The sequence below is a fragment of the Phyllostomus hastatus genome, unplaced genomic scaffold, assembly GCF_019186645.2.
Source record: "Phyllostomus hastatus isolate PE091 unplaced genomic scaffold, TTU_PhHast_1.1 phas_contig_551, whole genome shotgun sequence".
In the NCBI taxonomy this organism is placed as follows: Eukaryota; Metazoa; Chordata; class Mammalia; order Chiroptera; family Phyllostomidae; genus Phyllostomus; species Phyllostomus hastatus.
The window spans coordinates 2,528,690-2,551,833 of NW_025333909.1; the positions used below are offsets into that span (position 1 = coordinate 2,528,690).

General features: G+C 39.5%; 1 protein-coding gene across 5 annotated transcripts in view; it reads left to right on the forward strand.

Annotated features, from left to right (window-relative positions):
• The window catches only part of OPHN1 (oligophrenin 1), a 253,859-nt gene that overhangs the window by 78,254 nt on the left and 152,461 nt on the right, over window positions 1-23,144 (forward strand). For all 5 annotated transcript variants that reach the window (XM_045847507.1, XM_045847511.1, XM_045847508.1 and 2 more), the window contains exons 3-5: window positions 9,409-9,504; window positions 17,791-17,852; window positions 22,790-22,861. In XM_045847507.1, the coding sequence (XP_045703463.1) occupies window positions 9,409-9,504; window positions 17,791-17,852; window positions 22,790-22,861 (230 nt within the window). The remainder of the gene's footprint in view (window positions 1-9,408; window positions 9,505-17,790; window positions 17,853-22,789; window positions 22,862-23,144) is intronic.

The window sequence follows — 23,144 nt, forward strand, 5'->3', positions numbered from 1 at the left end:
TCTCTTTAGTGCTCAATCCTAAATGTATCTCTGTATAGCTCTTTCAAGTTTTTGTTCTAGATATTATATTTATTTTTTTAAAGATTTTATTTATTTATTTTTAGAGAGGGAAGGGAGGGAGAGAGAGAGAAAGAAACATCAATGTGCGGTTGCTGGGGGCCGTGGCCTGCAACTCAGGCATGCGCCCTGACTGGGAATCGAACCTGCGATACTTTGGTTCGCAGCCCGCGCTCAATCCACTGAGCTACGCCAGCTGGGGCCAAGATATTATATTTCTAAATGTACAGGATCTGGCAGAAGTAAGGACAGCTGGAGTGTGGTAGGTAGGGTAATAATATGGGTGTAACAACTTACAGTTTTAATTTGAACATTTCACCTAAAATGCCTTAGGGTGTGCTTGAGTGTGATATTGTTGTGTTACAGAATTACATATGTAGGATTTTGTAATAAAAGATTTTGTAGTAAGAAAGGGACATTATTTGTGCTGGACTCTGTATGCATATATTTGCATATATACATATATGTTTGTGTAAATATAGTATGTATATAGTATATTCATATATCTACTCATATGTTCTTACTGTCTATTGGTGCTGACATTTTACTATTTCTAGTGAGGTATATTTTCTTTACCTCTCTTATGTTCCTTTCTCATTCTTCATTTATAACACAACATGTACTAAGTATTTTCTCTACATACATTGAGAAGTACACCAGATGGTGGTGTGAGTTTTGCTGCAACTGTCAAAAATAATTTAGAAAGCTTAGAGAAGTAAATCTATTGTATTTAATCATAGTTTTGCTATTACTGCTATTCTTTCTTCATATTGAAAGATTTCTTCTTTTAGCATTTCCTTTCTGTTTACAGAACTTCCTTTACCCTTTAAAAATATTTTATTTATTTTTAGAGAGGGGAAGTGAGGGAGAGAAGCATCATTGATTGGCTGCCTCTTGCACATCCCTGACTGGGAATTGAACCAGTGACCGTACAGTTTTTGGGACAATGCCCAACCCGCTGAGCCACACTAGTCAGGGCTCTTTACCCATTCTTTTTAAAAAAGATTTTATTTATCTTTTACAGAGGTAAAGGGAGAGACAAAGAGGAGAGAAATATCAATGTGTGGTTGCCTCTCTCTTGCCCTCTACTGGGGGTCTGGCCTGTAACCCAGGCATGTGCCCTGACTGGGAATCAAAGTGGCGACCCTTTGTTCACAGGCCAGTGCTCAGTCTACTGAGCCACACCAGCCAGGGCTCTTTACCCATTCTTTAGTGTAGTTCTGGTGACAGAAATCTCTTAGTTTTATTTTATCTGCAAATGTCTTGATTTTGTCTTCATTTTGTCTTCATTCCTGAGGATATTTTCAGTGGATGTAGAATCCTGGGTTAATAGTTCTTTTCTTTCAGTACCTGCAAAATGTTGTGCCACATTCTCCTGGTCTTCATTTTTTGATGCAAAAGCTTCTATCATTAGAATTTTTCCATATAGGTAAGGTGTCATTTCTCTCTCCCTGCTTTCAAGATTTTTTCCTTAGTCTTTTGTTTTAATAGTTTCATAATGATATCTCTCAGCATATATTTTGTGGAGGAGTGTCTGGTTTTGGTTTCACTTCTTGAATCTGCAGGTTTTCATCTGTTGCCAAATTGTGAAACGCTCAGCTATTATTTCTTTGAGTACTGTCCCATTGCTGTCCTCTTTCCCCTCTCTTTTGAGCACTTGATGTCATGAAACTGAGATCTTTTGTTATAGCCCCACAGGTTTCTGATGCTTTTTGATTCTTTCCCACTCTATATTTTGGTTTTTCAGATGGACTAATGTTTATTGTTCTGCTTTCAAGTTCTGTGATTCTTTTCTTTTTCCTCTCTATTTTTTGGTTTAGTCTGTTGATTGTTATTTTACTTCATTTATTGTATTTGTCTTTTCTTAGTATTTTCTGTTTCTTTGATGGTACTTGCTCTTTCTTTGGTGAGACTTTCTACAACATTATTCATTAGTTTCAAGCATGTTGATAATTGTTTATTTTTATGATTGCTGCTCTGCAATCATTGTCAGATAATTCCAGCAGCTGTACCATCTGTGTCTGTTGACTGTCTTTTCTCATACAGCCTGAGAACTTCCCAGTATTTGACATTACAAATGATTTTCGAGCCCTGGCTGGCGTAGCTCAGTGGCTTGAGCACGGGTTGTGAACCAAAGTGTCGCAGGTTCGATTCCCAGTCAGGGCACATGCCTGGGTTGCAGGCCATGACCCCCAGCAACCGCACATTGATGTTTCTCTCTCTCTCTCTCTCTCTTTCTCCCTCCCTTCCTGCTCTAAAAATAAATAAATAAAATCTAAAAAAAACCACTTCTGGTCTTTTAAAAAAATGATTGTCAATTGAAGTCGGGACATTTTGGGAATTATGATATGAGAATTTGGGTCTTATTTAAATCTTGGGTTTTTAGCAAGCCGTCTCTTGCACCACTTCTCTGGGTGAACACATACAACTTCATTACTCCCAAGTGGGGGCAGAAGTCCAAGATTCCCATTATTTCTCTTTTGTAGCCTAGAGGTATCATCCTTTGCGCTGAGGGGGGCATAGGTATTTAGGTCCCGCTAGGCTTTTCCTAGTACCATCTTTTCTGGGAGGGGCTAGAGTGCTTCAGTACTGCTTCCTGTGGGCCTCCATCATGGGGACTTGATGGGCAGGTGAGTGTGGAAGTCCAGTCTTGGCTCTCCATTAGGCCTGCTCACACGCTATACTAGCAGGAAGGGGATGAGCGCTTTACTGCTGGCTGAGAGTGAAACATTAGTGACTCTGTGGGGAGTAGGTGGCTTGTTACTGACTTGCAAGGATGAGTGTCCCACTTCACCAGCATGGTGGTGGGATGGAGGCTGGAGCACCAAGGCACAGGATCCCAGTTTCTAACTTGAGTAGTTTGAGGCTTCTATTTTCTTCCTCATTCAATCTAGCTAAAGGTTTGTTCATTTTTGGTAATCTTTGAAGAATCAACCTTTGGTGTTACTAATTATCTATATTGTTCTTCTGGTATTTATTTCCTTTGTTCAGCTGTCTTAGGGGTTAGGTTTCTTTTCAGGTTTTGCTTCCTTAATGTATAAAGGTAGATTATTGATTTGAGGTATTTCTTCTTTTTCCATGTATGTGTTTTTACTTATAAATTTCCCTCTTAACACTGTTCTCACTGCATGCCATGTACTTTTGTTTTTGTTTTTATTTGTCTAAAGGTATTTTCAAATTTACTTTGAGATTTTTTTATTTGTCTCATTGGTTGTTTGAGAGTGTGTTTTTTAATTTCCAACTATTGTGGATTTTCCGATGTTCTTTCTATTATTAATTCCATTTTGATCTGTAAAGATATTTTGTGTGGTTTTAACTTTTTAAAACTTACTAGCATTTGTTTTGTGGCTTAACACATTGTTTATCCTGGAGAATGTTCAGTGTGTACTTCAAAAAATGTTATGTTGTGTGGAGTCTTCCTTATATATCACTTAATTGGTTTATACTACTTTTAAGTACTCTGTTTTTTTACTGATCTTATGTTTTGATTTATCGTTGGAAATATCATTGCAGAGCTATCTATTTCTCTCTTTAATCCTGTCAGTTTTTTTCATATATTTTTGGGCTCTGGTATCTGCTCATAATTTTAAATCATCATGGTAAATTGTCCCTTTTATTAACATGTAATGTCCTTTGTTTTTATTTTATAATTCTTTTCTCTTTGTTAACATTCTTTTTTTTTATTTTTTAAAAGATTTTATTTAATTTTAGAGAGAGGGGAAGGGAGAGAAAGAGAAACATCGTTGTGTGGTTGCCTCTTGTGCGCCCCCTACTGGGGACCTGGACTGCAACCCTGGCATGTGCCCTGACTGAGAATCAGTCTAGTGCCCCTTTGGTTTGCAAGCCTGTGCTCAAGCCACTGAGCCACACCAGCCAGGGTTCTTTGTTAACATTTTTATTTTATTCAGATGTTGTTTTCCTGATTCCATTTACTTCTTTTTTCCATGTTTTTCCTGAGCTTTTTGAGCATATTTAAGACAATTGTTATAAAGTCTTTGTCTACTACATTTAATGTCTGTTGGTTTCTGTCAATTATTTTGTTCCTTAGAATAAGCCTTGTTATCTTGTTTCTTTGTTTTCTTGTTTCTTTATATGCCTTGTGATTTTAATTTTTTGTTGAAAATTGAGTATTTTTTAATTTTAACGTGGTAATGAAGGAAATCAAAGTAGATTCTCCAATTTCCATCGAGTTTGCTATTTTAATTTTCAACAATTTTCTTTAGATTTTATTTATTTATTTTTACAGGGAGGGGAGGGAGGAAGAAAGAGAGGGAGAGAAACATCAATGTGTGGTTGCATCTTGCACACTCCCCACTGGGGACCTGGCCAGTGACCTAGGCATGTGCCCTGACTGGGAATCAAACCCGTGACCCTTTGGTTTGCAGGCTGGCACTCAATCCACTGAGCCATACCAGCCAGGGCAAATTTTTGATTTTTGAAGGCTGTTGTAGTCTATTTGTCTTGACACATTTACAAACTATTTTTGCAGTGACTATCCCTTGTTGTATGATCACTGAAGAGTGTTTGTTTAGCTGTTTTCAGCTCACATTTTGACAGAGATTTCCTTGAATTTCAGGAGATCAAAGAAGCAAACAAATGAACAAACAAAAAGCATGTAAGAAAAAGAAGACAGACCAGGCTCCTTCCTAGTCTTTGCAGATTGGCCTTGTGCTGGGCTACTCCACCATTTAGTTAGGCTTCTTTTCAGCTCTTTTCTGAGCATGTGCCTTGCCTTGGCCTGTGCTCTCTAAATTTCTTCCATGTAAATGGCTGCTCTTGAATGTCATAATTTTCCAAAAGAGTCTCACCCTAGCTTCAAATATGGGCCTCAGATGGTATATTTATTGTATGTCTCCACTGATTATCCCTTGCCCCAGTAATCTGTGGCTTTTATGGGCTGAATTGTGTCCCTGAAAATGATCATGTTGAAGTCTTAACCCCTAGAACTTCATGTCGTGACTCTATTTGGTGTTGGGGCTTTAGAAGTGGTAATTATGGTAAATGAGGTCATGTGGTTGTGCCCAAATCCAACATGATTGGCTTTCTCTAAGAACCATAGACGAGGACACAGACACACACAGAAGGAAGACCGTGTGAAGACACAGGAGGAAGACGACCACCTAAAAGCCCAAGAGAGAGACCTTAGAAGAAACCAATCCTGCTGACACCTGAATATCAGACTTCTAGCGTCCAGAATTGTGATAAAATAAATTCTTTGTTGTTTAAGCGCCCCCCCACCAGTTTATGCTGTATTGTTATGGTAATCCTTAGCGAGCTAATCTAGTAGGTTTGTAGCTACCTCATATCTTCTGTGAGCATTCCCTGCCTGCCAGAAGGGAATGCTCACAGCATTGTGTGAAACTTAGAGGAGCACCTTGGATCTGGTCCTTTAGGGACCAGACAGGTTAGGACAGATGTACACAATAATTTGCAAATGAGGTCAACTCTGCATCCTATGGGTTGAGGTGGGGAATGGGGAAACAGGCTGCTGCTTGCTTAAAACCAAGACACTACCCCCTGGGGACAGCAGGGGTTCACGAAAATACTGAAAATCTTTCCTGCCATTTTGAAGATATGTTTTTCTTGACCTGGCCTTTGGTTGGTTGCAGCAAACCTTTTACTGTTTTTCAGAGCTTCTGCAATGTTGGTTCCAATAACTTCTGTTTTTTTTTTTTTTTAATGTAGGCATATTTCCAAGACATGCTGCAGACCTAAATAAATTAGACATAAAAGTATATTCTGTATGATACCATAGAGAAGTACAGTGATAAAAAAAAGTTGGTGTTTATATAGTATTAGTTAATTAATGAATGAATTAATCCTCTTTATATTCTACTTCATTCCCAGAGAGTTTCAATTGCCTGAAATGCATTATCTAACTATATTATAAAATGAGTAAGGGCCCTGGCTGATGTAGCTCAGTGGACTGACTGCCGGCCTGTGAACCAAAGGTCACCAGTTCGATTCCCAGTCAGGGCACATGCCTGGGTTTTGGGCCAGGTCCCCAGTAGGGGGTGCACAAGAGGCAACCACACATTAATGTTTCTCTCCTGCTCTATTTCCCTCCCTTCCCATCTCTCAAATAAATAAATAAATAAAATCTTTTTAAAAATGAGTAAGGAAAAGGTGATGGGGAGAGAACCCTCAAAGATAGTATGAGAAATTGTGAGACAGTGGATTGTTAGACAGAGATAAGGAAGCATTGGGGAGAGTAAAATGATTAGTTTACGTGGTTTGGGGTGATGCAGTGATTTTAAAGATGATAAGAAAATAAATGTCCAATACATGGGAAGCTCTTCTGGGTTATCTGTTGATTCTTTGGAGTCCAGAAGTTCCCCAAATCGTTTATCTAAAATATAGGAGTCTATCCTGGCACTTCCCTCAGTGCAGAGGCCAAATGAATAATCCTCTTCCATGAAGAGCAGTTAACTTATGGTTGCTCATATTTCTGAATGTGATTTGTCTCATATGTTTGTTTGTTTATAAGGTAAGAATAGTAATATCAGCCTTTGGATCATTTGGAGGAATAAATGGGACTGTTTGTAGAAAGACCTTCATAAATTTCTTCAAGTTCTGTGAATATGTAAGCTAGTGTTTTTTTTTTTTGCTTAAAATATTACTGTATGATCTCACCCTTAACTAGAACATAATCAACAAAAGAAAAAAGCAAGCAAAATATAATCAGAGTCTTTGAAATTAAGAGCAATCTAACAATAGCTGGGAGGGAGAGGACCCTGGGGAGAAGGGTTTTCAGAAACTACTCTAAGGTAGTGTTGTTTTTTTTTAATGCACTTTTTAAAAAGATTTTATTTATTTCTAGAGAGGGAAGGGAGGGAGATAGAGATAGAGAGAGACAGAGAGAGAAACATCAATGTGCGGTTGCTGGGGGTTATGGCCTGCAACCCAGGCATGTGCCCTGACTGGGAATCGAACCTGCGACACTTTAGTTCACAGCCCGCGCTCAATCCACTGAGCTATGCCAGCCAGGTAAGGTAGTGTTTTGAAGGCCAAAAGTCTGGAGGAGTGAAGAAAGGGATTCTATACCCAAAACTAATAAAATGATGCGTATCAACTCTGATTGAAAAATTAAAAATATTTTTAAAAAGAAGTGCAAAGGACAAAAAAGGAGATGAATGTAGCTCCATGCCTTAATGTACAAAAGTATTACAAATGTTGAAAATCATATTATTTGTGGTTTCTGAAATATTCAGATAATTCTTAAAGAGAAATGAATAACAATACCTTGTTTTGTTCAGATAACACTTAAGAATTCCTGGTAGGTATGAAAGGGCAATATAATGAATATTTGTATTTGATTTCCCTAAGTGAAACAGAGCATGTGGGGAATTCTGGGCTTGCCCTTTTCCGCTGCTGGCCAAGTAGGCCAGAGAAAAGCGATTGTTTTCCAGACCCGGAGCCAGCTTTGTGTTCTCTCTGCTGATGCAATGTGGAGGACAGGGTATGCACGCTCCTTTCTCTTTTCCGTGGCCCAGATTCCAAGTGGGAGATATGATTCTCAACTGTGGAAATTTGAGAAGGCATGGCAACCTGGTCTGCAGCCGCTAATCCCTGTAAAATCTTTTTTTATCGTCATCATTGCCATCATCCTCATCATCAGTGATGTGTTCAAAGGGTCAGGACTCTTAAGTACTGAAAATAAGTACTCTGGAAAAGGGACATAGACAAGATGGTAATAAAATTCTTTTTTTTATTAACAGATTTTTAAAAGATTTTATTTATTTATTTTTAGACAGAGGGGAAGGGAAGGAGAAAGAGAGGGAGAGAAACATCAATGTGTGGTTGCCTCTCTTGTGCCCCCTACTGGGGACCTGGCCTGCAACCCAGGTACGTGGCCTGACTGGGAATCGAACCAGCAACCCTTTGGCTCACAGGCCGCACTCAATCCACTGAGCTACACCAGCCAGGGTGGTAATAAAATTCTTGGCAGGTTAATTTGTTCTGGACAAATGCCCGAACACATTTCATTGTGTTCAATAATGATAGCTTAACTGTGAGAGCTTTTTATTGAAAAGGATAGATGCTGTTGTTGGTATTGTCTCACTTTCTGTTAGCCTGAGAGCAAACATGTCAGTAAGCCTGTGTATGTGCTAGGTGTGAAGGTGGCAGATGATGGAACTAGGGAGTGAAAGAAGAAATAGGAACAGGGAACCAAAAATAACCAACCAGCAAGCTTGAGTTTTTCTAGAAGATGCTCTAATGAGTTACTTTGGTTGCCGAGAGCAATGCTCCTCAAACTTTAAAGAGCATAATAATCCCCTAGGGATTGGTCTGAAAATGCAGATTCTGGTTCAGTGGGTCTGGGTGAGGCCGGGGAATGTGTATTTTCATCAAGCTCCCAGCTGCTGCTGAGGCTGCTGTCCTGAGCAACTGGGGAGAGTTCAGCCAGACCTTTTGGTACAGGTTCTGTTATGGGGGGGAAAGGGTGAAGGGTTTACAGGAACAACTATAAAGGACACATGGACAAAAACAAAGGAGGCTGGAACCAGGGGAGGGAGGTGGGGATGGCCGGGGTGTGGGGAAAAGCCAGAAAACTGTACTCGAACAACAATAAAATTCAGAAATATTTAATAAAAAATAAAAGAAAATAAATAAAAATTGAATAAAGATCATTTGTCAAAAGGGTAGCTATTTGTGATTTTCTTTCATGCCATCATTAAACTTTTATGTGATAAAATTCCAAGTCATTTGCTGAAATGAAGAACATGCGTGTGGCCATTACCAGTGTAAGCTGTGAGCAAGTGAGATTTGCTCCCCTGTCAGATGGTATGCTGACCCCGGCTGTCGCCTGGTTAGTGTGTAAAAAGTCCAGATATTGCCTATGTTGTCAAGGAAAGGGCCCTTGAGAGGCGGGCAGACCACCTGACTTCTAGTTCCAGCTCCTCAGGCTAGCTCTGGGACCCAAACCTGCTTTTTTCTTTCTCAAATGTCTGTCAGTATTTATTTGGTGAGAGGTGTGGAAGCATCTACTCCAGTGTCCATAATGAGAATTCAATAAATGCTGAGGAGACTCTCTTGGGAGTACAACTAAGTAGATTTAGGTCCTACAGGCTTTGGGTAGAACGGGTCATAGATGACAAGAATTGGAGAAAAAAACATGTCCCATAATTTAAAAGGGCTTCACTAAGCTGCCTGCTTTCCTCTTTGATGTGTGGTTTTGGTTGCTCGAATCCTCTATGACAGAGTGACCTTTTGTTTATCATCCTTCGGTGCGAGTTGCTACCTGGTGGAAGCATTTTCCTCAACTTTTCTCCGATGTGTCCTCACAGAGGTGAGGCTCTCAGCCAAAGGACAGCAATGGTGACAATTTACCCTGTTTCCTTTCCTTTGCAGATTATTCCTCAGCTGTTCAGAAGTTTTCCCAGACGCTACAGTCCTTTCAGTTTGATTTCATTGGAGACACTCTGACCGATGACGAGATCAACATTGGTAAGTCTTCAGCTGCAGGAGGCCATGTGCCTATCAAGGCAGGTCTGAGGCCATGCATGCTGCTTGGTTTGCGGATGCACAGAACCCGGGCAGCTTTATCTCCTGTGCTCAAGTGCCAAGCTCCCGGGAGACTGCTCAAGAAAGATAAAGAATCATTTCCTCCCAGTCCCGTGTTTTCCTCACCAAGAGCAATCAGAAGATAGTCCTTAAACCCCCGCTGAGGCCTATCAGGCCTGATTAGTCATCCCTATTAAATCAGGATGTAGGAGACTTTTTATTTTTTTAATTGTTATTCAATTACAGTTGTCCCCATCAATCATTCCCCCATTAATCTCCCTCATCCCACCCCACCCACCTCCCACCCTCAATCCTACCCTCCACTGTCTTTTTTTTTCTTTTAAAGATTTCACTTATTTATTTTTAAAGAGGGGAAGGAAGGGAGAAAGAGAGAGAAACATCAACATGTGGTTGCTTCTCTTATGGCCCCCACTGGGGATCTGGCCTGCAACCCAGGCATGTGCCCTGACTGGGAATCAAACCTGCGACACTTTGGTTCGCAGCCTGTGCTCAATGCACTGAGCTATGCCAGCCAGGGCTCCATTGTCTTTTTTAACAGATTCATTCATTCATTCATTCATTCATTTATTTAGACAGAGGGGAAGGGAGGGAGAAAGAGAGGGAGAGAAACATCAATGTGTGGTTACTCTTTGTATGCCCCCACTGGGGATCTGGCCTGCAACCCAGGCATGGGCCCTGACTGGGAATTGAACTGGTGACCCTTTGGTTCACACGCCCGTGCTCAATCCACTGAGCTACACCAACCAGGGCTATTACTAGTACTTTAAAAATTAATTTCCAGTGACAGTTGACATACCATATTATATTAGTTTAAGGTGTACAATGTAGTGAATAGACATTTATATACCTTACAGAGTGACCCACCTATAAATAACGTACCCATCTGCCACCAAGCATAGTTACAATATTACCATATTCCCTCTGCTGTGATTTCAATCCCTGTGACTTTTTATAATGGGCACTTGTACTTCTTCATAGCTTCACCTTTCTCATCCATCCCCACAATCCCCCTCACATCTCATGACCATCAGTTTATTCTCTGTATCTATTAGTTTGTGTTTGTTTTGTTTGTTCATTTAATTTTTATTTTATTTTTAAATTTTTATTGAATTCATAGGGGTGATATTGGTTAATAAAATTATATGGTTTCAGGTGTACAATTCCATAGTGCATTATTAGTATGTTGTATGGTGTGTTCACCACTTCAAGCTAAGACTCCATCTGTCACCATTTATCACCCCTTTACCCTTTCAACCTCCCCTTACCCCCCTTTCCCTCTGGTCGTCACCCTACTGTTGTCTGTGCCTATTAGGTTTTTTCTTTGCTTAATCCCCTCACCTTTTTCACCAAGGCTTCTAATCCTCCTCCCCTCTGATAGCTGTCCTCTGTATTTATGAGTCTGTTTCTTTGAAACACTGTTTCAAAGTGTTTGTCACTTTGCTTTGTTCATTCCAGTCTACATATAAGTGAAATTATATGGCACTTGTCTTTCATCAACTGGCTTATTTCTTAGCATAATGCTCTCCAGTTCCATCCATGCTGTTGAAAAAGGTAGGAGTTCCTTCTTTCTTTCTGCTGCATAGTATTTTATTGTGTAAATATACCACACCTTTTTTATCCACTTATCTACTGAAGGGCACTTGGGCTGCTTCCAAATCTTGGCTGTTGTAAATAGTGCTGCAATGAACATAAGGATACATACAGTCTTTGGAATTAGAGTTTTGTGTTTCTTTGGATATATTCCCAGATACGGAATCACTCGGTCATAAGGCCATTACATTTTTTATTTTTTTGAGGTAACTACATACTGCTTCCCACAGTAACTGCACTGGCTAGTCTGCATTCGCACCAGCAGTGCGCGAGGCTTCCCTTTTCTCCTTGTTCTCACCAGCCCTCGTTTGTTGATTTATTGATGGTAGCCATTCTGACAGGTCTGGGGTGATATCTCATTGTGAGTTTAATTTGCATTTCTCTGATGATTAGTGACATTGAACATCTTTTCATATGTCCTCTTTGGAGAAATGTCTATTCAGGCCCTTTGTCCATCTTTTTTATTGTTGTTCAAGTACAGTTGTGTCCATCTTCACCCCACTGCGACCCCCTGCCGTACCCATCCCCACCTCCCACCCTCAAACCTACCCCCTTTGGCTTTGTCCATGTGTTACAGAACAAGGCCAAAGGGGGGGTACCATATACTATTACTGAAAGTACCCCTACTAGGTTCGCATTGTCCGGTGCCAGAGGAAAGATGTCTCTCAATGCCAGAGATTTCTGAAAAGGAAAGGAAATGTTTATTTAAAGCTATTCAGACTTAAAGTAGTGACCTAATGTCTTCATTAAAATATTAAAGTCTTTTAAGATACCCACAGATGCACACAGTCCTTCCTTCTCCCCCTGCCCTAATCTGGGGTACCATATCGCAGGAAAAGTTGCAGTCCATGATTCAGCTTCCCGGCACCATCAGGTGTATCACCGTTAGGATCTCCAATTAATCCAAAGCCATGTGGCACCTTCTCATGGCCCACCAACAAAAGTCCTTGCACCCCTTTTCTTCCAGGCAAAGTCTCTCCTACTTCTTAAGCCATGTGGCCAAAGAGAGCACCCCAAAACCACATGGTCCTCTCCTTGGCAAAGCTGTGGGGGTCTCCACTCTGGCCAAAGCCACGTGGCTCTCTCTTCAATGCCACAGCCACGTGGTCCTCTCCTCAATAGCTGCCGTGTCTGGGTTTAAATCTCTGTGACAGTCTTCGTTTGCAGCCCCTTTTCTGACTCCTCCTACAGTCAGTTACATGTGCCAGGAATCCTATATCTTTCCAGCTTTAATGGGCTGCCATCATGACTCTGGGCAGGTGTGGCCCCATGTCATGGAGCCAGTCATCTCCAAGCTCTCATGGAGCCAGTCATATCCAAGCTCTCACGCTGTAACCAGGGGGAGTTGCCTCCCAGTTACATCTTGGGTGGAAGTCACTCCCTTCTCCCTAGCTCAAAGCCTGACCACAGCTATTTAGCATATCTATGAAACCAGTTAAAGGTTATAGATATGTTAAATGACCGTTCTAGAGGTTATCTGCAAAACCCTTGCTATGCAAAACAACTCAGTGGCCCTGCTCCATGTATCCCACCCTCAACTCACACCTGTGGGGGGAGTGGGTGGGGGCGGTGAGGACACCCATATATATCTTTACAATATTTCCTGGACACCTTGAGTTCTGGACCCCATTCCAAATCCCTCTTTGAGGCCCCCCTCTTGGCTGCACCCTGTTACACATGTGTCCTTTATACATATTCCTTAATGGACCTTCCCCTAATTTCCCCCATTATCCCTCTCCTCTCCTCCCTCTGGTCATTGTCAGTTTGTTCTTTATTTCAATGTCTCTGGTTATATTTTGCTTGCTTGTTTGTTTTGTTGATTAGGTTCCACTTATAGGTGAGATCATATGGTATTCGTCTTTCACTGCCTGGCTTATTTCACTTAGCATAATGCTCTCCAGTTTCATCCATGCTGTTGCGAAGGGTCTTTCTTTCTGCTACATAGAATTCCATTGTGTAAATGTGCCACAGTTTTTTGATCCACTCATTTACTGATGGGCACTTAGGTTGCTTCTAACACTTGGCTATTGTAAATTGTGCTGCTGTGAACACTGGAGTGCATAGGTTCTTTTGAATTGGTGTTTCAGAGTTCTTAGGGTATAGTCCCAGCAGTGGTATTGCTAGGTCAAAAGCTCTGGTTCTCTTCAGGTCGTATACATCTTTTGCCTTTTGCTTATTTTTAATGGGATTGTTTGTTTTTTTCATGTTGAGTTTTATAAGCTTTTTATAAATTTTGGGTATTAACTCCGCCCCCCCCCATCAGCTTTGTCATTGCCAAATATGTTCTCCCATTCAGTGGGATGTCTTTTTATTTTGTTGATGGTTTTCTTTACTGAGCAAATTTCTTTTAGTTTGATGTAGTCCTATTTGTGTATTTTTTCTTTTGTTTTTGTACCCTGAGGTGATATATCAGAAAAAATATTGCTGCAAGAAATCTTGAGACTTCACTGCCTATATTTTCTTCAAGGATTTTTATGGTTTCAAGGCTAACATTTAAGTCTTCAGTCCATTTTGTGATTATTCTTGTGTGTGCTGTGAGAAGTTGGTCTAGTTTCATTTAAAAATTTTATTGATTTTTTGAGAGAGGGAGAGACAAACAGACAGGCAGACAGACAGATTTGTTGTTCCATTTATTTATGCATTCATTGGCTGATTCTTTTATGTACTCTCACTGGAGATCGAACCTGCAACCTTGGTGTATCATGACAAGATTCTATAAACAACTGAGTTACTTGAGTTACTCAGCCACGGCTAGTTTCATTTTTTGGTTCACATCTGTACAATTTCCCTATTACCATTAATTGAATGGACTATCTATACACCATTGTACGTTCTTGCCTCCTTTGTCATATATTAACTGACCATAAAGGCATGAGTTTATTTATGAGCTTTCTGTTCTGTTCCATTGATCTATGTTTGTTTTTATACCAGTAACAAGCTGTTTTGATTACTATGGCCTTGTATTATTGTTTGATAACAGGTGCTGTGATTTCTCCAACTCTGTTCTTCTCCCTTGAGATATCTGTGGCTGTTTGGGGCCTCTTGTAGTTCCATATAAATTTTACTTCAGTGAAATATGCCATTGGTATTTTGATAGGAATTGGATTGACTCTATAGAGTACCTGGGGTCATATGGACATTTTAATGATGTTAATTCTTCTAACTCGTGAACACAGTATGTGCTTCCACTTATTTGTTTCTTCTTCAGTTTCTTTCTTCATTGTCTTATAATTTTCTGAGTACACATATTTTACATCCTTGTTATAGTTATTCCTAGGTATTTTTTATGCAATTGTAAGTGAGATTGTTTTCCTAGTTTTCCTTCCTGTTAGTTCATTATGGGTGTATGAAAATGTAATTAATTTCTGGCCATTTATTTTGTATTCTGCTACTCCTTTCTGATAGTTCATTATGCGTGTATTAAAATCCAATTAATTTCTGGATATTTATTTTGTATTCTGCTACCTTAATTAATTCATTGATCAGTTCTAAGAGTTTTTAAGGGAATCTTGGGTTCTCTACATACAGTATTATGTCATCTGCAAATAATGACAGTTTTACTTTCTCTTTTTCAATTTGGTTGCCTTTTATTTCTTCTTGTCTGATTGCTGTGGCTAGGTCCTCCAGTATTGAGTAAGAGAGGTGAAAGTGGACTTGTTCGTGATCTTAAGGGAAACGCTTTTAGTTTTTGCCCAGTGAGTATGATACTGGCTGTGGGTCTGTCATACATGGCATTTATTACATTGAGGTATGTTTCCTCTATTCTAACTTTGTTGAGAGTTTTTATTATAAATTTGTGCTGGATTTGATCAAATGCTTTTTCTCATCTATTGATATGATCATGTAATTTTGTTCTTCGTTATGTTTATGTGGTTTATTACATTTATTGGTTTGCTGATATTATACCAACCTTATATCCTCAGAATAAATCTCACTGGATCATGTATCATCTTTTTTTTTAAAGATTTTATTTATTTATTTTTAGAGAGGGAAGGGAGATAGAGAGAGAGAGAGAGAGAGAGAGAGAGAGAGAGAAACATCATGTGCGGTTGCTGGGGGTTATGTCCTGCAACCCAGGCATGTACCCTGGCTGGGAATCGAACCTGGGACACTTTGGTTCCCAGCCTGCGCTCAATCCACTGAGCTATGCCAGCCAGGGCATGTATCATCTTTTTAACAGGGATTGTTGTTGCTCACATTTTGTTGAGGATTTTAGCATCTTTGTTCATCAGGCATATTGGCCTATAGTTTTCTTTCTTTGTAGTGTCTTTATCTGGTTTTGGAATTAGGGTAATGCTGGCCTCGTAAAATGAGCTTGGGAGTCTTCCCATCTCTTTAATGTTTTGGAACAGTTTGAAAAGGGTAGGTAATGGTTCTTTGAATGTTTGCTAAAACTCACCTGTGAAGCTATTCCAGGACTTTTGCTTGTTTTTTGATTACTGCTTTGATTTAATTAGTTGTAATCTGTCCATTCAGATTTTCTGATTCTTCTTCATTCACTTTTGGATGATTGCATGTTTCTAGAAATTTATTCATCTCATTCATATCGTCCAATTTGTTGGCAGATAGCTGTTTGTAATATTTTCTTACAATCCTTTGTATTTATTTCATGCAACTTATTACTACACCCTTTTGTTTCTGATTTTATTTATTTGGGTTCTCTCTCTTTTTTTTCTTGGTGAGTCTGCTTAAAGATTTCTCAATCGTGTTTATCTTTTCAAAGAACCAGCCCTTGGGTGCATTGATCATTGTATTTTCTTTAGTCTTTATGTTATTTACTTTTGTGCTGGTCTTTATTATTTCCTTTCTTTGACTTACTTTGGGCTTTATTTGTTGTTCTTCTGCTACTTCTTTTAGTTGTAGGGTTAGATTGTTTATTTGAGGTTTTTTTCTTTTTTGCTTCTTGAGGTAGGCCTGTGTTGCTATGGATTTTTCTCTTAGAACTACACTCACTGTGTCCCAGAGATTTTGGGTTGTTGTGTGTTCATTTTCGTTTGTCTCAAGGTATCTATCGATTTCTTTCTTGATCGCAGTGTTGACCCGTTTATTGTTTAGTAACAGTTTATTTAGCCTCCATGTGTTTGTGTGTCTTCAGTTTTATCCCTGTAATTGATTTCTACTTTTATACCATTGTGGTTACAGAAGATGCTTGATAGGATTTCAGTTTTCTTGAATTTATTGAGACTTGTTTTGTGTCCTGACATGTGGTCTATCCTATAGAATGTTCCATGTGCACTTGAAAAGAATGTATGAGGTCTGTCTGGAAAAAGTCCAGTCATTGTTAATATAATGAGAATGGTTTGCTGGACATCGACGTAACCTGGTAACCAAGGAGAGTGAACTGGAATGCACGTGTGTGAACAATAACAATTTCACTGTAATAGTCAGTAGGGGCAGTAGATGCCATTGAGTGAGCATGTGTATTGTGTAGCCATTACATTAGAAATGACTGAGTCAGTAGAGCAACAAGTCCACATCAGATTTTGTGTGAAGCTTGAACACTCCTCCGTGGAAAGTATTAGGATGATTCAGAAAGCCACAGCTATGGGCAGCTGGTGATGGGCAGCTTCATCACATCCCAACACACCCACTCATACATCACTTCTCGTGCAGAGTTTTCTTGCAAAACTTCAAATTACCCAGGTGACTCAGCCCCCTACAGCCCAGATTTGGTGCCTCACGACTTCTGGCTTTTCCCAAAACTAAAATCACCTTTAAAAGGAAAGAATTTTAGACTGTTGATGAGATTCAGGAAAATACAATGGGGCAGCTGATAGCGACTGGGAGAATTGTGTGAAGTCCCAAGGTGCCTACTTTGAAGGGGACTGAGGCATCATTGTCCTCTCCACAATGTTTCTTGTATCTTCTTTAATAAATGTGTCTTTTTCACAGTACATGGCTGGATACCTTCTGGAAAGACCTCGTCATATATGCCCCTCAAGGATAGATCTTCAGTGCATTAAGCTAAATGAAATAAATCAGATAGAAAAACAAAGACTGTATGATCTCACGTGTGAAATCTAAAAACCAAACGCATGGAAAAAGAAGTCAAATTTGTGATTGCTAGAGCTGGGGGTTAGGTGAGGCAATTGGGTGAAGGTGGTCAAAGGTGTAAACTTGCAGTTATAACTAAGTACTGGTGATGGTACAGCATGATAAGAGTAATTAACACTGTTGTCTAGTATATTTGAAAGTTATAAAGAATATAGTTCCTAAGACTTCCCCTAACAATGAAAAACATATTTTTGTAAGTATATGAGGTGATGGATGCTAACTAAACTTATTATGGCAATCATCTCAATATATGTATGTCTAGTCGTTACGCTGTACACCCTAAACCTATGCAGTGTTGTATGTCAATTATGTCAATAAAAGTGGAGAAAGAAATCTCTTTGGTAAGAGGATTGGCAGGGGAAAAAAAGAAAAAGAAAAAAGTAAAGAAACATTCTGCAGGCACTAAACACAATCTCCTACTGGCCTTAGATTTGATGCCTTCGTTTAGTGGCCACGCGGGCTTGGGGTACCGCACTGGTTCCTACCTCCTGTTGTACAGATCTCTGCCCACTTTCCCATCAAGTACCATGATTAATTTGATGTATTTTTCTTTTATCCTTCCAGCTGAATCCTTCAAGGAATTTGCTGAATTACTCAGTGAAGTTGAAAACGAAAGGATGATGATGGTAGGTCACTAACACTGGGCCCAGAGCCTAGATCATTGCTGATATTGGGGATTTTTCCTGTTATTGTGGTTAGATGGATACTTTGCTGATTTGGTTTCTGTCTCATGGCTGCCTGGTACTGTAAAGACAGTTAGGAAATTTGCCCTGGCTGTTGTGGCTCAGTGGATTGAGCGCTGGCCTGAAAACCAAAGGGTCGCCAGTTCGATTCTCAGTCAGGGCACGTACCCGGGTTGCAGGCCAGGTCCCCAGGGGGGTGTGTGCAAGATGCAACCACACATTGATATTTCTCTCCTTCTCTTTCTCACTCCCTTCCCCTCTGTCTAAAAAAATAAATATTTGTTTAAAAAGACAGGAAATAGATCTGGCTATTCTATCTCAAGCTCTATCTCAAGCTGTGAGAGTTTAACATTGGGTACAGAGAAATTAGTGTGGAAGTCTTATTCCTATTCATTTCAGTGAGGAAGGGTTTCAGAGAACATTTAACTGGACTGTTGAATGTGCCCACTAAAATTGTAGTCTTTAGTGATCTTAAGCAAATTATTCATTTATTCATATTTTTGGTTCCAGAAATAATTTGGGCATTATTTATATTGATATATGATTATTTTATTTAAATCTACATGAAAACTTTTTTTCTTACATTTAAAGTCTAATTTTTAAAAGCATAATACATTTTAATCATTACAGTAATTTTAGTTTTACGGGAAAATTGAATGGAAAGTACAGAGACATTTCATAGACTTCCTTTCTCCCCCTACCCTACTGCTTTCCACATCCAGTTTCCCCTATTTTTAACATCTGGCAAGTGTGGTACATTTGTCCCAGTTCTTTTTTTTTTTTAAGATTTTATTTATTTATTTTTAGAGAGGGGAAGGGAAGGAGAAAGAAAGAGAGAGAAACATCAACGTGTGGTTGCTTCTCATGTGGCCCCCACTGGGGATCTGGCCTGCAACCCAGGCATGTGCCCTGACTGGGAATCGAACCTGCGATGCTTTGGTTCACAGCCTGTGCTCAATCCACTGAGCTATGCCAGCCAAGGCTTGTCCCAGTTCTTGAGCCAATATTGACACAGTGTTATTAACTATAGTTCATAGTTTACATTTGCCTTTACTCTTTATGTTGAACATTCTATGGGTTTTGACAAATCTGTAATGATGTGGATTCACAAATAAAGTATCATCATACAGAATGTTTCCACGAACCTAAAAAGTCCCCTGCTGTCAACCTGTTTATCTCTTCCTCCTTCCCTTACGTATGAACCCCAGGCAAACACTGATCTTTCCTTTTATTGCATTTTTCCTTTTCTAGAATGTCATTTTGTTGGAGTTATAGAGTATGTAGCCTTTCCAGATCTGCTTTTTTCACTTAGCAGTATGTACTAAAGATCCTTCATGTCTTTTCTCTTTTCATGGTTTGATAGCTCATTTCTTTTTATCATTGATATTTACATTCCATTATATGGATGTACCACAGTTTGTTTATTCTTTCACCAGTTGAAGGAAATCTTGGTTGCTTTCCTTTCATTTTTGGAAATTATGAATAAAGCTGCTATACACATGTGTGCAGATTTTTGTGTGGATGTAAATTTTCAACTCCTCTGGGTAAATTCCAAAGAGTGCAGTTGTTGCATTGCTGCAGACTTAGTCTAGTTTTATAAAGAAACTGCCAAACTGTCTTCCAAAATAACTAATATTTGCATTTCCACCAGCAGTGAACGAGGCTTCTTGTTACTTCACATCCTTGCCGGCATCTGATGCTGTCAGTGTTTCGGATTTTCCCATTTTAATAGTTATATTGGAGATATCTCATTGCTGTTGTAATTTCCATTTTGCTGATGACGTACAATGTGGTGCATCTTTTTATGTGTTTAGTTGCTACCTGCAGATCATTTTTGGTGAGTCGTTGGAACTTTGTAGAAGACAACAAAGAATTGTGCCTTCTCTTTCTCTGAGAAGATGACTTCCTGTAGGAAGATCAGTTTTGTTAAGCCTATTTATTCTAATATCAAGAGTTCTTTCACCTGTAACCACTCTTCCTTTTCTGCACCGTGATACTGACTTCTCAGGATACTGCTTTCATTTCACCTAGACCTCTAGAAAAGTAGCATTGAAGGCGTCATTTGGAGGTAGAGCCTTTAGAGACGATTAGGCTCTAATAATGGCTGTGCCACTCATTTACTACATTTTGCTGTGTATAATGCGCAGCCACGTTTTTGGCCCAAACCTTCAGGGAAAAAAAAAACTTTTGTTTTAACTTTTTAATTCAATTATTTATTTATTTATATTTAGATACCTATTTTTGTATTATAAGGTAATTTTAGCATTTATTATTGAACATATTATGGTACAAGAAATTTTATGTAACAGCTAATTACTAAACACAAGAACCAGATACAAGGTATCTCAGGCACTACCCATGTATAATGCACATCCTTATTTTTCCCTCAGAAGTTTGGGCAAAAGGTGTGCATTATACATGGCAAAATATGGCACTTTTTGACTTTCGACTAATCGCTTATTTCACTGCTATAAGGAGTATGGAAGTGTTTTATTAATAGCAAAAAATACTATGTGCTTTGATTTATGTGTTCTTTCTAGTTACCTTTCATTGCTCCTAGTATTCTGCTTGTGGAAACTTCACTTGGGAATTTTCTTAGCTTGAGAGATTTGCTTCTACGGGTCCTGAGTGACCAATATGGGTAGTTTCCTTGGAGCCTGGTGGATGACCCCCTAGCTGAGCCACACTCTACTGAGTGTTTTTTTTCTCTGCCTGAAGAGTTTGTGAACTGCTGCCAATGTTGATCTCAAAGGCATTCACCCCCATTCCATTCAGATACCATTGGAGAGCTCAGCTGTACTTCAGCCATAGTTGTTTCTTGATGGGTTTTATTTACCCAATTCCAAAGCTCTCAAATATTGAAGTAGGATTCATCTTTTGAGATGTTGTTTTTCTCACCCTTCTTGCTGGCTCGTTGCCCAAGGGCTGAGTCATTTTCTTCTGTCTTTAATTATGTTGTGCCCTTTTGTCCCCACAACTCTTCAATCATGTATTGAGGGTTGGCTCCCCATTTCCCATTTAAGTTCAGGAATGCTGTGGAGGTTAGGCTCAATGAGGCCTTTCACAACATGCCAGGAATTCATTGCTTGACTGCACCTCTCCCATTTCCTGGAACTGTGGTAAAAGGACTCCTAGACCCCAATATGGATCATGTGGGAGGTGTTAATTAGCTTTTTATGCTTTCTATAAGAAGAGTCCAAAAGAAGCTTTGGAGGAACAGGAAGGAAGTTCAAGGCCCTTGCATGTGATAATTGCAAATGTTCTAGTCATTCTCAGAAATTTAAATTGTGGAAGGAACTGTGTGTCAAAGTAATGAAGGGGAACATCCCAGCTGTGACTTCTTCCACAGTATCCTAGGGGAGGTTGTAGAACTTCAGAGAGTGGCCTTTAAAAGTCTGGACGACAGACTTCCTCTGTGATTAAAGATGGGATGCGTGCTTAGATGTCTTTATGACTCTGAAGAGGACTTTATAGGCAGTGTATAAGGGTCTGTGTTTGAGGACTGCCAAGAATAGCCTAAAGAGGCCCATGGTATTTAAAACAGTGTATCCTTGTTGCCTTCTTTTAGTAATTGGTTAATCATCGATTCCTAAGCAATCTTGCACTATGGGATTGAATACCATCTATATCCCACTAAATGCCTTATCTATTGTTAATTCAGGCTCATTCAATAGAAACCTGATTAGATAAACTCACTAATGTGTTGAGAATGTCATTTATTATCCTGCAGATCCTACCCTGAGATAACAGGTAGGAACTTTTCTCCTAGTGGGGCTTTGATTGGGTAAGAGTTTGCCCACTGAATTGAACCTTGAATCATACCTGGACACAAAATAGGAGGTCCAAAGTGCCTTCAGGACCTGGATAAAATACCTGTATTAATACCCCAATTCGCCATGCGTTTTGGTGGTAATTTAAAAATGGCTTCCTAGTTTGGAGTATATGGGACTAGTCAAAATTGGCTTTCTACTCTGTCTTCTATTTCTGTGAAGATCTATCTTGTCCGACTGATAACTTTATGTCTCATCTGACTAGGAAGCCAGTTACTCATTTGCTCATCTTGTAATAAATCAAAATTAATGCAGTGGGCCCTAAAATCCAGCCCTTCAGATGTGTTTGCTGAGGTCCTCTGATGACGTGCCAATAATTCACAGCGCTGAAGAAACAAACCCTACTCGTTGCCTTGGACAGATGCCTCCTCCCAAGAGGTTTACATGAAAACAAAGCTTTGTATCTCTCCGTGCCCGCTGAGCAAGGGGTCCATTTTGGAGATGATGTTTTTATATTTCCAGAAGCATATCAATATCAGTATTTTAGTACCTGGACAGGGTGTTTCTATCAGCATCTGAACAGCTACAGTGAGGAAATTGGAAGGCCTGGTCTAGCATTCTCTGTAATGTTCTCATACATGGCACATTCCAAAGGAGATGTTCTGGTTTGATGGTACACTGGGACAGGACTGGAAACAATTTATCCCGGGATTTATCCTGATGCTATGACTGCCAACACATTTGCCTCCCATGAAATGGTTTGTGCTTGGCCTTTTCATTTATTTTTCATTCCCTTTGACTTCTTACTACACACACTTCAGGCCTCCTGTGTCCGCTTCTGGATGACTCTGGATATGTATCAGCGAAAATCTCTGACCAGACTAATTGTAGAATTACAGAGAAATGCCCCTAATATTCCTTCTCCAATGTCCTCTCAAAGCATTTGATTTTAAGAGACCAAGATAGGAAGAAAACGGTAACAAAACTAAACAAGCCAGCTCAGTAGTTTACATTTTGCAGGATGGTGTGTCACAAGGACATGCCCTAGTACCAAGGAATGTGATTTTCGCTAATTTAATAGTTGTTTTGTGTGTCCTTTCTTTTCTCTAGGTACACAATGCTAGTGATCTGCTGATCAAACCCCTGGAAACTTTTCGGAAGGAGCAAATAGGCTTCACCAAGGTACATTTTCTCCTCATGCATAAGATACATGCTTTTTACAGCAATTTAATAGTTGTTTGGCAATCACTTTTTAAGTCTTTTGCAGTGAGAAGAGTTTGTAAGAAACCTCATAATCAAAAAAAGAGAAAATTAATTGGCTTCTGGCTGTGCTTTCAACTAGCTGTGTATCTGTGGACAAGACTCTTCTCTTTTGGGGCTTCAGGTTCTCCATCTGGCAAATGAGGAGCTTGATAATAATAACTATTATTTAAAGCCTACTTACTACATACTGAGCACCAGGCCA